Source organism: Chamaea fasciata, unplaced genomic scaffold (assembly GCF_029207755.1).
Source record: "Chamaea fasciata isolate MVZ Bird 193981 ecotype frontalis unplaced genomic scaffold, bChaFas1.0.hap1 SCAF_7, whole genome shotgun sequence".
In the NCBI taxonomy this organism is placed as follows: domain Eukaryota; kingdom Metazoa; phylum Chordata; class Aves; order Passeriformes; family Sylviidae; genus Chamaea; species Chamaea fasciata.
In genome coordinates this window covers 3,673,025-3,688,709 of record NW_027094092.1, presented here as the reverse complement: position 1 = coordinate 3,688,709, position 15,685 = coordinate 3,673,025, and the positions used below count along the sequence as shown (strand labels likewise).

Here is a 15,685-nt window from a genome sequence, read left to right as displayed (position 1 = left end):
AGTTCAGTCTGCACTGCATGAAAGTCTTTTACCTCCTGCATTCACCACCTGATGAGTGCCTTTGATGACTCTTAAAGATGCTATCTGACTTAAAGGTTGGTGTTTCTGGAACTAAAACTGAAGAACTTAGACAACCTGTGTGTTGATAAAAACAACCTTCTGATCTGTCCCACGCTACAGATTTTAGAGAAGCTGAAGTAAGTTCCTCTCAGTAGAAGTGGACCTACTTCCACACCTTCAGGGAACTTATATATATATGAAGTCAATTGGATCTCCCCCAGTATTTGAGAAATATCCATGGAAAATATGTCTGTGAAATAGAATTTAGAAAAGATAGGTTGTTTAAGTTAACTGCTTGCTGCTGGGTAAGAATTTATTAATGAAGTACTATCTCAGGTTTCTATGATGCAAGCACCCCTCTTGTAGAAGGGAGAACATTGTGTGGGTACAGTAGGTTGTAATGATATTCAGGGTCATTGTCACATGAATTTTTAGGCTGAGCCATGTCAAAGGAGGATCACTGGACATGACAGGCAAGATTAGAAAAACTGTCATAGCTTTAGTTCTCTGGCCTTTTTACAAGACACACTGCAGCTAGTACAGACACTTACCTGCAGATTTTCCACTTGTTCAGAATGCTGATTTCCCTGAGCCGGATGATAATCTTCAAGATGTCTCTGAAGTCCTTTAAGGGAATTCAGCTCATTTTTAATAGTGTGTATTTCTCTTCTCATGTTTTCCTCCTGTAATAATTGCAAGTATACAGAGCACACAAACACTTTACTGCATGTTCAAAGAGGGAAACCAGCATTTTTCAAAGGTATCAACAGCTTAGCAAATGCATCCTTAAAGGAAAGTATGCTAAGGAATTTCTTTCTACAAAGCAATTGAGCTCTTTCATTCAAACCAAAATTTTAATCACATTTCCACTACAGATTATAGCTTTTACTAACTGGTTTGGGATTTTTTTTTTCACCATTTACTGCTAGTAGCAATGCTCAAAAAAAGTGAGATTTGTATTTGTAGCTTTTTTCCTTTTGGGCTCAAAGATAAATGTGATAGTCAACATTCATTCTCTACCTACATTGTCAAGAAACCACAATAGCAGATAATAAGCTTAGCACTTCTGTAAATAGCCTCAAGTATCCAATGCTCCCTCAGTACATATGTAACAATTAAATTTTTGTATTCAGAACCAACTGAATGGTCCAAACTAAAACTTGTAAAAAGAACCGAAGGGCAATTTTACAGAAATACTTTCACTTAATTTACAAAGGTTTCCAGACCAGTGTTAACTATATCATTGATGATTTACTTTAGGAGACAAAACTTCTGGTTAGCCATGGCAGAAATATGAAAAGGAATAACAATTATCTTCTAAAGAATAGATGCAAACGTTCCTGAGAAATAAGCAGAGCAAATTCCCATGTCTATAGAGGAAATTATGGTATAAAATTCTGCAAGGAATCAGGGAGATCAAATCTTCTCAGGGAACTGAGCATCATAACAGTTCAGCTCTTTTGTGGTCTCATGGTTGCAGTCATCCCCAGAGCGGCTGCACTCAAAGGAGTGAGCCTTAAACAACAGGATTACAAGGACAACTTTGCATTATTTCCCCACAGCCTCCCTGGAAATCTATCTACCAAAATCAAAACCTTTCTGGCAGTAGGTGCCAAGTACAGAGAAATAAAAAAGACAGACTATTAAACAAATGCTGCTTAGAGTCTGGTTTCCACACATTAAGCAGATCTTGTCTTATTGAAGTGGTATTAATCTTTCCTACATCTAAACATGCATTTATTATTGCAGACAATTTTTACAGCTACAATGTTTTGCTAATTGTTTTGGATTAAATAATTACTGAAGTATTCTTTAAAAGTAATGAGGTAACAGAAAGAACATCAAATATAGAAGACAAACTATTGTTTAAGCGTCCACAGACGTGAATTCACTAGGGGGACATACCAGACCCACACCTTTTCTTATCCCCTTTCACCCTCAGTCCACAATGAAGAATTCCTTTCAAATCAGAACTGCAGGAAGAACATTGACCTTTTAGAGCACAGAAGTCAACCCAAATCTACCTTTAAAAAATACTAATTTCTAGAAGTGTCTGTATTACTGGAGAAGAAATGAGTTGTTTCTATTGCATTATTTCTGTAATATTTTCTTGGCTTTTAGGAATTACCTGAAATGCTTGACAACTATTCCAAAAAACTTTTCATACTATAGCATTTAATTTAATAAACCTACATCATTTTTCCAAGTTCTTAGTGCCTTCTCATGCTCATTCTGAAGATTAAGGAACTTTTCTTCATTTTCCTTTGCCTTCTCCCTTTGCAGCTCATTATCTCTTTCAAGGGCCTGCAATAAAATTAATTATCCAAAAAATAATCAATACCACATTAATGAATTTTGATGTGTTTTATGTTGCTTGGACCTTTGCTTCTAACATGCTGCAAGTGCCATACAGATCAGTGATAATGTGCTATCTCAACAATAATTTTCATAAATTAACAGAAAGGTGCTTATAGTTTAGCTAACAGGAAACAGGGGGAGGTTATGAAAAAAGAAATGGCTATAAAAGGGCATAAAAACACTTGCCATTATTCAGTTTCACTGCATAAGTTTTAATGTGCTGAAAAAGTAATATAAAGTCCAGAGATGAGAGATATGAAATGTAGCATAATCCAGAGCCACTGTACTTAAAGAAAAAACTACTGTATACTGACAGGAAAAAAAAAATTAAAATCAAGTTTTTCTGTCTTAAATTGTTTATTAACCTCTCTTATAAACTATACAGTCTTTGCATTCCAAAACATATCTACTGCAACATGAAGTATATATCTGATTATGCTTTAATTTATTTTTATTAGGTCACTGAAATAGGAGTGCATTGAAATAACAGTAATATTAAGTTTTATACTACCATAACTGTACTTTCAATGTTTTTGGGTTAACTCTTTCAGCATTCCTGTGCTAAATTAAAGGAGTTTTGTGCAAATCAACAGCAACTTCACACACATATCAGGTACTCTTGAGATTTTTGTCCTATCATAATTTTATAGCAAACAATATGGAAGACAAGACTCACTGCATTCCATTACCTGCTCTATAGATGACACAAATATATTTGATAATGTAAGCATAACTTTAATGCATGAAGCTGTATGACCAGCTACATATTTATGATTCTGCTGCGCTTCTTTGAAAGTCCACTCGAAAAATGTTATGGAGGCAATACTCCAAACCAATTCCTTTTTACAAAATCTTTTAACCAAAAATGAGTCCACTTTTTGATTCACTTGGCATCAATTTTAAAATGCCTATGTTAATTTAGCTACTCGGTTAATAAAATTTTACAAGTACTAAGAAAATTCAAACCACCTTCCACTTTTGTACACGTGGGAAAAGTTGTGCATAAGAATATAATGGTACTTAGACAGATTATGTATTTTAAAAAATAGGACAACTCAGCAATACATTGTCTGAATAATCCCACTCTGATGTAGCATCTTTCATCCATTTGTATAAACCAGGAATGCAAGACCTCATCTCTTTGAGGAACCTACTCTTAACTCCAAGGATGCTTTTGCTTGCACCTGAAACCTGAAATGCAACCCCCTTGGTGATGGATTATTATAGTTATTCACAGCTTAGCTCTTAGGGCAAAATATCAGAAGTAGCAGATGTATGGAACTGATCACATGTTAAAGCCAGTTGTACAGGCAGGGAAATACCTGAATTCCTTGCATTCTCAAGGATTCTGTCATCTGTTAAAGAATTCTTTTTTTTTTTTTAAAGTTACATATTCAGCTCCTTATTTTGTGAGTTCCATTAGATGTTTTAAAAAATTGCAAAAATTGCAAAAATGCACAATAAGAGGACAACAATAATGAGACAACATTGTCTCATTCCTTGGAATATCATGGTAATTGTATGAAACTGAAAAAGGTCTACTTACATAATTTAAGTTGAGCCAAGGGCCTCCTATTGGTTATCCATGCCTTGTGACACCCATTTCATCTAAAGTATTTATGCCTGAAGTTACCTTCAAGGACTGCAGTGAAGCTTAGATGACCAGCACTGGTTTGTGCTGTAGTCAGAACAACAGAAAACAGTAATGCCTTCCCAATGTCTAATATAACAGATCCAAATCAGACCAGGCTCTCATCAGAATCAGCATAATTGCAACCAGAAATCAATTTTTGGCCTGCACAGGCTGCAAAACAGAGACTTGTCCTCCGTTCACACCGTAACAAGAAGGAAACAAAGCCACACTTGTAGACATTTATGTGCAGTCTTCAAAGAAGATTCACAGATACCATTTACTGTTCTAGCTGGAGCTTTAAGGCATACTATAAACTTTATCTGAGAGGGGAAACAAGAGCTCAGAAATGCTATCAGAAAAAAGCACTTTAAAATACACTTGCTATTCAATAGCCCTGACACAAAGGAATAAAGGGTTCCTGTATTATGAAAGTCATCATCAGTAAGGTCGTCCATGAATTATCTTCAGCCTCTATTTTAATCTACAAAGCAATTCCAATTATCTTAAAAAATAAAAATGAAAATCACATTACATTCTTACTTTAACAAAAACCAGGATTGCATGAATAGCAAGTAATCTAGTTGTTTCACTGGACCCAATATACAAATAACAGAAGCTACAGAAAATCATGCTACTTTAGGCAATTCTACAGCCAAAGGGTTGTTCAGTTAATCTTTGTAAAAATGTTGCAGATGCTTTAATTCCTAGGGAGATTTTAGCCACTTTCTGATGGAGAACATAGCTCACCTTCAACCTCACTTGTTTCATCAAAAACCAGAAGTCCTATGGTTGTATTGTGGCAGAAGGCAAACTACTTACACCTGTTAAGAGCAAAGTCTTAGGGAAGCGAGTAATTCAAATTAGCACAGAAGCATTTATTTAGAAACAAAAGTATACATCCACACTGGAAGTTCAATTTGCAGTTAACTGAACTCCTAGTTCAAAACCTTGGCTTCAAAGAGTGGAATAGCTGTGGTTATGTCTGGGCAAACAGTAAATAATAATTTTTAATAGTCCAGTCAGTGGTTGTACCTGAACTCTACATGGCACCCCTGATGGGAATGGATATGACGTTCATTTTCAGTGCACTGACGGCTACTGAAATGTGCACTCTGAACTGTTCTGAGCTGCTTTTACAAGCTGAAAGAGTGTCCTAGAGTGACTTTATAATGCTTGTTTCCCCAGTCATCTGTTGTGTTTATGCTGGACATTAAGTTCTACGCCTTTCAGACTGGTTCCGAGAGCAAAGGGGGGCAGAAGAAGCGCGCAGTTTGCAGAAACTGCACTCGCTCCCCCACATCCTTCTCACGGACTGTGTTGCGTGCAGCACGGACAGCGGGAGAGAGCTCTCCTTTGCTTTTAATTAGGTTCGGGATTGTTTTGTTGTTTTTTTTTTTTTTTCCAGTTAGCTGAGGCCAGAAGTTTTTTGGAACTGTGCAGCTATTGTTCGGTCCGAGAACACCAACACTTACCGTCCACCCCTCCGAAGCTGCGCTGCGGCCAGGACACCGGACCCGAGCTCCGGAGAGACTGAGAGAAAGCCAAGGACACACCCACAAATAAGACTGAACTATAGAAAGACTTACTGAATTTGCCATCTCTTCAGAACAACGAGAAGTTTCATTGTTTAATAGTATTCATTTTTTCATGGTTCTGAGTACTTTGCTTGTTAGATAAACAATGTTTTATTCCACTTTTCTCAAAGGAAATTTATGTCTCCCGAACTGGTGGGAGGAGAGGTCACTTAAATTTGCTTCTAAAGGGACCACTTCAAGAGTTTCCTCCCTCAATTTGCCCTAAACCAAGTCAGAGAGGAACTGAGGAGTGCTGCAACTCCACGCTCTCCAGCGTGACTACTTCCCACCTTTAGCATAAATATGACACCAGAAAACACAGCAAGAAAGAGCTAATGCTCTTGGGCCCTCTCCTTTAATAAAACTGAGGACAAGCTCCAGCTATGAATGAAGATCTGAAATTTGAAATGTTGCCCAGAAATGTGTACCTATATGAAAATTACAAGAAGAAAAAGTCATAAAAGAATTTGATTTCAGTCTTTGAAAACAACCCTGTTCTGGTTTTGCCCTCTAGAAATGGCTGCTGAGAATGGCAGCCATGATTTACTTTAGGGAGAGGAGAGGGAAAGCACAGCCTGTGCTTCAAGGTTCGTGCTGACAGTTAAGGAGCTGAGGGAGCAATGGAAGTGAGGTCAAAAGTTCTGAAAGGCACACAGATGTCTTTAACAGCCCTGGACTTAAAAAATACATAACAGATAGTAACAGCTTGTCTAATCGAGAAAAATCTGACCTGATAGTCTTCTTTCAGTGCATTTAATTCACTTTCCATTCTAACATTTGTTTGCGTTACTCGCTGAAGCAGCTCCTGCGCACACTGTAGAGAGCTGAGAATTTCCTTATTAATACAAACAGAACAGAAAATATTGAGCAAGATTTTGTTTATGGAATTTAAACGTTAGATAATTTATGTCTTTGATATTATTATTATTTTTTAAATTCTGTCAGTATTTCCAAAATCATATCTCTAAAAAAAGGTATTCCAAATAAGAACACCACCCATCTTTTCTGACCTTTTATCATGGAGAAGTTAACATTATCATAAATTATTATAACATTGTTTTTCAGGGAATTTTAATTAGAATGAAAACCACCCAATCTTTATACATTCTTCAGTGCAAATCTGGATAAAAATATATCAAATCCAACCCCATTGTGATTTCAATTCAGGACAAACAGAATAATTTTATCTTACCGTATCACAGGTCTGAAAAATATGGAAAATCCAAAAGAAATTATTTCATTACTGGATCACCCTAACATGAAATTATTCTGTATCTCCTGAATTAAATCCTCATAGATGTGAACTACTACCAATTAGCTTTGCATCATATGGCACAGCTATATCATATTTTACTGTCAGGGTCTGAACTTTTATGGTACCTTCCTCAAGACAGTATTGTTACTTCATGAAGGGGAAGTTGTAAAAAAAGAGCCACCCAAAGTGAGCTGATTTGAGTTGATGAAGGTGCCACAAGTGCTGCCATGAAGTGTGTTGCAGTCTGCTGGAAACTGAGCCATTTTTTATTGAACACTACAAAACACATTTCCGAAGTTTCAAAGACAGAGTGAATGGCCCAGACAAGCCAATCATCACCCCCCTTCTGTAAGACCACTTACAGCAGTTACTAAAGGAAGACCTGCACAGAAAAAAACCCCTGAGCTTCAGGCAGAAAGGAATCCTGAAAGTGCTCAGTTGCTTCAAAATACATTGAGAGAGGAACATATTATTAAAATAAAGTACTTCAACCAACTTGCAAAGCATTTTCAAATTATTCTAGTTTTGGTTCTGCTGGATACACAGAAATTGCTAGCTAATAAAAATGAAATCAGTATTTCAGTGTACTCTCATTCCTTTTCATGCATGTATAAATACTGTTTTTTCACTGAAGCTTATTTTTAGTTCAATTTTACAACCTGAAGACTGAACTGCAGAGCTGTGCATGGCTTGGCTGGTGTCATCTGACACGTCAGAAGCAGAGTTGGCCACATCTTTTAAACCTAGGACAGTTTTCCCTCAAATAGACCAGAGTGCTTCTCTGACACAGTTCAGTACAAAACATCTGCAATTTAGATGGCATTTTCAGCTCAAGTCCAAGAACCACTGAAGCCAACATTTCAGTTAATTGAAGTTAATTATTAATTACTGGTCCTCCACAACACAGAAATCCATGTCTTCTAACCCAAGCACTTGGAGGAAACATGAAGCTCATCTCTACACTAGAGCCCGCTCCAGACTATACCAAACCCCTCTATATGTTCAAACTAACCTACCAAACAAACCCTAGCAATTCACAGAGAACAAGAGAGAGACACAAACCAGAGTCCTTCTCTTAGATAACACATGGCAAATATGCATGCGAATTATGCTCCACGCATCTCCACAGAAATGCTTTTAGTGCATTCAGGCCTGGGAGAGTAATGAGGCCTGAGGATGTCTCTCATTTTTTTTCCGCGTATTTATTGGCAAGTATTTTTTAAAAGCAAGCTCAAAATGCAAACAGGCTTTTATAAATTGGAAGAGTGCTGCTGGATGAGTGCTCTATGGGCATGCCAGCAAGATACTGCTCTGGTCCCTCCCTGGCACTAAGAATGATACACTTCTCTGACCTCTTCCCTTTTGTGAACAGCAGAGAAAAAATTCTGCAGCTGTTCAAGAAAAGGAAAAAAAAACCAATCACCCTTGTCAGGCTTAATACTCTGCAAAGCAGTGCATTATGTTGTTATTACAGGGAACAAAATAATTTTTTGCTACATTTGATACATGACTCCATAGCCTTTTCTTTAAAATAATTTTTTCTGGAACATACTTGAGTTAGCAAGAGAAGATAGTCCTAACTCTGTTCAGGGATGTAAAGGTGTTGCTTAATAGCCTAAATGTTTATGTTCTCTATGAATGGAACATCATTTCCTTTATATACCATTGACAAATTATTCCCATTTTACTTGGTTTCAGTACCAGCAGTGTTGGAAGAAACTGCTGGCAACCAGAAAGCAGAACAGCCTTATGCCAGCCTTATGGCTTATTTATACTGAACCCACATGTAGGCAAGTGTTTCACGGGAATACCAAATTCTCCTGAGTTCAAAGATAAGATGGAAGACTTGGAATAAAGTGTCAAAACAATGGACTTTGTTCTGGTAATACTTTTTTAAAAAACTGAGCAGTAAGATACCACGTATGCCAGTATTAAAATATTTCTGAAGTGTAAACAAGTGAAATTAACTAGTTTTTGTAGCTTAGTATAAGAAGAAACCTAAGTATGAAATATAGCACCTACATTCTCAAGTGATTTTTAAATAGGGAAGCTGCATTAACAACTCACCAGCTTTTCTTCTTTAATGTGAGTGTTTTCTTCTTGAACTTTTTTACTGACTGCTGTCTCCTTAAAAAAGAAAAGAGCATGAAGAACAGTAAAAGGCATTTAAAATTACTGTCTGTTTTCTTTAACAATATTGTATTAATGTGATATAGTGAATCATCATGAGGCTATTTAAAGAAATTATTTTTTAATGCCTTCTTACCCATTTTGTTTACTATGAAATTATACTGATATTCATAGCACATTTATTTCCCTAGAAAAGGTTATAGTGGAAGTAGTTTAATTGTATTGTATATGCAATATAGTAGAAAGGAATTACTAATCTGTATCCATCAAAGATCACTGCCAGGAGATTTGCTGAATAAAGAATAAGAAATATTCACCAAAACTTTAATTTGTTTAAAATCCAAAATACCATTCTGATTTTCTGTTGCAGTTCTTGAAACTGTTTTTCCTTCACTGCAAGATTGATGTTTTCTTCTCCCACCCTGTACTGAGAGGTGACCTTGGACCTTATCAAGTCTGCAGTTACTTTCTTCAGTTCCTTAACACAGGAAACACGTATAAATAGTTCATCCAGTATAGGCATAGCAATTCAAAACAGAGACAAATCTTTTAAACTATCTTGGTCATGCCCTACTTTGAAATAATGTATGGAAACAACAGAATAAATTAGAGGTACTGAAATGTGTAAGACTGATTTACTAAACTTCAAACTTGTCACACGTGACTGAAAGTTTATTTTCACAGGTAAAATGTTATTGTGCCAATTTTACTCTGTTCCAAGTATTTACTTAATCATTTTGTTATTTTCTCTTCCAAGAGGTATATTAGAAGTGGACATTGAGTTGGTACCGGTAAAACATTTTTTACCCATTATACAATAGGAATTACTACTGTAACTACTGTGTATGTTCTTGGGAATGAGGAAGAAAAAAAAGGAGAACAGTGATTATCTGGTAAAAACAAGAACTGGCTATAAATTTGGAGCATCTTTGCTTTTCCTGAAACATTAATTACTTAATCTCAAGAGAATGCTAAATTAATTTTATATTAGAAGGTTCTACAACATGATACCTTTGACTTTATAGTCTTTATCATCTTTTAAATATCCTGTGGCTTTTTTTTTTCCTTTTCCTTCCTTTATTTTTTTTTTTTTAAATCTGTTTTGTAACCAGTTTATTCAGAGCTCCTGGCGCAGCAAATAAACAGCAAACGCTTTGATCTCATTAAATTACAACTTATAGTTCCTGGAGCCATAAATATTGTGCCCTTCTCTCCCCCTCCCCTCCCATCCTGGTGTAAGGTAGTCTGTTTAATATCGCTCTCTCCTTGAGCGCTCTGACGTTTACTCAGACAAATAGCAGAGGTTATGAATGCTGCTCATAGATAGCATCAAGAATTCTCTGTGATGCCATAGTGGTGAACCAAGCATTCAGAATGGTCATAGTTTTATCTAACAACTAAGTTTGGTCTGTTTAACTTTTCTTCACAAAACTGGAATTTCGGTTATCACGGACAGAATTATCACAGGCCAGCGGTTTAACTGTTCTGGACAAAATCATAGAACAGTACAAAAGAAGAAAGGAAGATTACATTGTAGCTGAAATTCACAGAGTTTTATGGAAAATACAAGTATAGGTAGTACTTCTAAATAAATCATTTTTTGCTAGAGGCTCTATTTCTCACGTATTTTAGCCATAAATAAATCTAAAATGATCTAGTAAGTCCTAAGTGTAACTGCAGAATCAATTACAGAACAGAAAGCCAGCAACGCTTTACCATGATTCTATCCTGTAAGCTAGTTAGATTTTCCCCATCTTTTTCAATAAAGACATGTCTTAATTGTAATGCTTTTACTAGAAGGCTCTGGAATGAACCATGCAAGGAGAGTTCCTGCTGTTAAGTGGCAGAAGGTGCGGCAGTTCCAACTTTGTGAAAATGCAAAGGTGCGCTGTGCCAGCCTGCACAGAGAAGCAGATGAATTGGACAGAGAGCACAGCTCACAGGCTGGGTGCCACACCAGCAGGTGCAAAAGCCTGCCATGGATCTGACGCCAGGTGTTTTCCAAAAGTCAGGCTTTATAGCGTATAGGAAAAACTTATTTTGTCATGGGGAAAGCACGAATCACACAAAGTAGATCATGCCCTTGAGGTAGAAAAGATGACTCTGTTGTCTTCTTTGTAATGGCAGGTGGGTGTGTACAATCCATCTGGAAGCAACCCCAAATCTACTAATACAAAGCTGTAGGCAGGAAAAACTAAAACCAACCAACAGCCAGAACCCAACACAAACTCCCAAAACCCACCCCCCCAACAAATGAAACCACCAAAAATAATAAAGTTTTCCATGGTGAGCGAAATCACAAGGTTTGCTGCTGCAAAAAGAATTCAAAAAATAAATTTCTACATACATACATGTATTTTCTTGTTCTCTGAAATGAATTAAAATGTCACCCCAGAGCTTTTGCTTTTTTTTCTGGTAGCTTTCTCTCATTGTTAAAATCACAAGAAGTATCCAAAAATCTATAAAATATGTAGAATGTGGAAAACAATTTTATCATTTCTGGGGCATGCTGAGAGAGAATGATAAGGCTTTAAACCCATTCCCTTCATCTGTTGCTAGCAGCCAATGCTTAGGGACATGCCTTCAAAAACACTTCATGCCAGAGTAAGTCAAGAGTCCTGCTCCTCAAACCTGCTTGCCTTCTCTGAGTTGGTCTAAGCTAAAACATCCACTTTTTTGGTTGGTTTTTTTTTTTTTTGGAGGGGTTTGCGTTGTTTGTGGGGGTTTTTTTTGGTGGTTTTTGGTTGGTTTTTGGGGGTTGTTTTGTAAAATATAGTTTTGTTCAATACAAATTATTAATTCCACTCTCCCTTGAGGTCACACAAACACATGTTCCAGCATAAACAAGTGGTGTGGGACTGGAAAAGCAGCCAGCACAGGCAGATGTAACCACTTCCTAAGGCTGACATCCTATGAAAACTTTACCTGTATTCAAAATTACAGCTATATCTGTTTGCTCTCTTCCTAGATTGCTGCAACTCCCTTGTAATCTTTTGGCTCTTGAGCAGCAGAGTTGTTTTTTAAGCAGCAGAAGGACAGAAACTTTTTTCTTGGCCAAATATCAATGCAAGCATTTTCACAGTGGTTGAAAAGAATCCTACCATACTGAATATCAAAATGTTCAAATCCAAAAACAAATGTTACTGAAAGGAAATTTTGCCACAGTCCATTACATTACAATTTAGGAACTGGACTTGAAGCAGGCAATGTCAAGAGAAAATTACAGCCTCTCTAAATAATATTTCTTTCCTGGAACTCCAGAAGAGTAAACCTGTGCAGAACAGACCTCAATTTCACTCCAGTGAGTGAAATTTACTGTTTCACATATTTAACACGCTCATAACACACTTGAAAATTCATTAAAATTGGAGATTAGTTTCTTTTTCTCCATAAATGTAAAATAGCATTCACTAACTTCACATTCCCATTAAGAATAAATGTGTGAGATCATCCAGGTCTGAGTGAAAGTAATGGCTGTGATAAGAGCTGACAACCAAATTAAGATTTTAGTACCATGGATAGTCATTCCCATTCCAGCACTGAGGCTACAGAGGAAAGAAGTTTGAACCTAGAAGTTGTCAGAGCTGTTAGAGGTCAGTCAAGTCTCCAGGGCAGATAAAACCAGCTTTAGAAGTTGTCCAAAACTGTGCTGTTGATATCATGACTTCTTTCAGCTATGCAGCAAGTGAAAACAGCCTGCTAATCCCTTTTCAAAACTCTTCTAAATATCCCAGTTCAGATTGTTCAGAATAGGGTGGTCATATACTGAAAACCAATAAGAAATCCAGAAATAACTACAATAAAGGCATTTCCTGCTGAACTGAGGAAGCCGGATTAAGTTTCAGTTGGCCTCCTTTCTCTGCTTATCTAACAGTATTTTATTTAAAATTCAAAACCCTTCATGACCTTAAGAATCAAGAGTACAGCTGAAAAAAACAGTGGATCAAATAATATATTTGATTGCTGGAGTACCTAAACCTCAATTTTTCTCTCACAACTGTTACTCACAAATTCCACTATGTAAAATTTTCTTAAACATTTCTGTTTTCTTACCCCTCAAATTCCTTACCCTCAGAGAATGATAAGTAATTAATTATTCTTGGTTTCTCACCAAAAGCAACAAATCCAATTTACTGTGATGCTGAAATATTTCTAAAACTCTTTACTTTTTTTAATTTACAATATACTACAATAAAGAGATGCTGCATTTTAGATGAATGCTCCTGTTTCTGTCACATGCAAATTATTTCCCTTTTTTTAAAGGAATTGCAGAGTTGGAGTGTACACAATGCACAGACAGAGCTGCTCTGAAACCGTCAGAGTTATGATATCAGCATCCTAACAAACATAGCTTTCCTACAGAGGAAAGTTATCACCACTGACACCTTCCAATATTTTTTTTGTTTCTCTTCCATCCATCAAATAGTCCAGATAAATATATACAATTTTATATATAATCTATCATTTGAATTGCGTAGCTAAATAAACATTTTAAATACCGTAATACAATCACTAATTGTGATATATAAATTAATTTGAGAATTTTTCCGGGGTTCTGCTTTACTGTTACTGTGGATTTCAGTCTGCTTTTATGATGGTAAGAGTTCTGAAACCTTTGATCACTTCAAAACTTGCTCTTTTTGACAGTGAGCTTTGGCATGTTGTATTCTAGTATGCACCTAAAAAAACCCAAATTGAATTCCTTATTATTTTGTACTGTGGCTAGAGTATCTCCATGTAAAAAATACGAAAGTTAAGTAAAGCACTAGAGAAGGAAAGAATGAAAGAAATAAAGAAAAAAATCTCAAAATGTCAATATTTCAAGATAAAACTAAATTTTAATTCTGGCTTTTAGTGGAATCATACTCCAAAGAACCTTAACAATAAGAAGCTACGTGCTCTTAAGAAGAAAAGAAAAAACAGTAGATTCAGGGAGAATTTTCAAGTACTTTTGCACCTTCAAATCCCATTTTTCAGACAAAGAAAGGTAAACAGATAAACATCTATTTTTTTCATCAATATCACCCAAACACAAAATTATCATAGTCCCTTTTCCTCATGTACAAATTATCTTCTCCCCCTGTCCTTTTTTGTTTTCAAAAACACCCACAAACTTGGCAAAGGTTCCATGGTAATTCAAAGCAATCATCTGGAAACTGGGGATTAACATTAGGCCAAGAAGTTGAGATAATCATGCATTTGATCCCTACATAAAATAATTACAGAGTCTAAAAGAGAAAAGAAGATTAAAAGGAGGGAAATAAAAAGATAAGGAGATAAAAAAAAGAGACGTGGTGTGGAAAGATGTGGAGTTTACAGAACAATTCTGACTTGTGAATGTCCTTTTGTTTTTCTCTTGTCAGATCTTAAGAAACAGCTCAAAGGGAAAAGAACGTTATTCTTCCCACTATTACCAATGTTCAGGAGTGCAACTCAAAAATGTACTTGGCAAAGAGGAGTTTCTGAATAGAGGCAGGAGAAAAGAGCTTAGTGACAACTTCCTTGTAAATAGAATCATCATAATCTGATGTCTCAGCTGCTTTGTCACAAAACTCTCCCACTTCAGGGATTCAGTTACACATTTTATCCCATGCTCAAGCTACCAGCTCGCTTCCATGGCAACTGCTCTTCATGGTGTATCTCTGACTAAACTGAAAACACCACCGCTACCTTCCTCATCAGATTGAGAAGAGATGGAAGCACAGGAAAAAGAGAGGTTATTAATAATTAGCAAGAAACAAGGAGGAAACTGTAGAGGTAAATAAAAATTCACAGGTTACAGAAAATTCTCAGAGTTGCTGCAGTTTGAACTGAAGTGCCTGTGGAAGCTAATTTTGCCATCAGTCACAGAATGAAAAACAGTTCTGCTGCCTTTCCACTTCTGTTAATACATCAGCAGCTTTTGGAAGGCCTAAAGAATCAGAGAATCACAGAATATTCTGAGTTGGAAGGGACCCACAAGGATCATTCTCCATTCAAAAATGTGCACTTACTTCCTTCAGATTACTTATTTCAGTCTCTTGTCTTTTATTCACTGATGCTAGCTTCTTATTGTGCTGTATGGCTTCCTGCACTTTAAACAACAGTTAAAGCATGTTAACAAAGAATTTCACTTTTGAATGAATATTTGATTTATAACTGCAATATCTGTGCATATGTAATTTATTTTAAAAAACAAACCTAAAACTGCAAATATGATTCAACTACTTTTTCTATGTAGTTTGATACCACTCTGAAGGATTATACCACATACTACCAGTTGTCTATACCTCAAATAATGACTTAAGACTTTTCTGTATGTTGGCTTGCCTTTTTTAACTGTAATTTAATTTTTAGTGTCTTGCGATGCTATTTTAGTAGGATTTTTAATCTTGGTTTTATTTTTTAAAGCTTTGCTTGTAATTTTCTGATGAATTTAATTCTTTTCAGACTAACACAGAACATAATGGGCCACAGAATAAATTAACAACTAAGTTAACAGATGTACAGAGTTATATGCATATGGGCCATGGAAGACAGAAAAACAAGCGAGGCTAGCACAGCAAAAAATTCTAAGAATGACTTCTATTCCTGCTGAAAGGGATGGGAATTTTCTCTTAAACCTTATTAAGTTGAAGATATCATCAGGAAATTCCTTGAAATTCCAGAATGAAAAGCTGAAGATATTTACTGGTT

General features: G+C 36.1%; 1 protein-coding gene across 1 annotated transcript in view; it reads right to left on the bottom strand.

The window, feature by feature from the left end:
* The window catches only part of CCDC73 (coiled-coil domain containing 73), a 54,495-nt gene that overhangs the window by 10,974 nt on the left and 27,836 nt on the right, over positions 1-15,685 (bottom strand). The window contains exons 9-14 of the mRNA XM_066187244.1: positions 15,004-15,083; positions 9,360-9,488; positions 8,948-9,007; positions 6,356-6,460; positions 2,254-2,364; positions 612-743 (exon numbers count right to left, since the gene is read on the bottom strand). Of these exons, the coding sequence (XP_066043341.1) occupies positions 612-743; positions 2,254-2,364; positions 6,356-6,460; positions 8,948-9,007; positions 9,360-9,488; positions 15,004-15,083 (617 nt within the window). The remainder of the gene's footprint in view (positions 1-611; positions 744-2,253; positions 2,365-6,355; positions 6,461-8,947; positions 9,008-9,359; positions 9,489-15,003; positions 15,084-15,685) is intronic.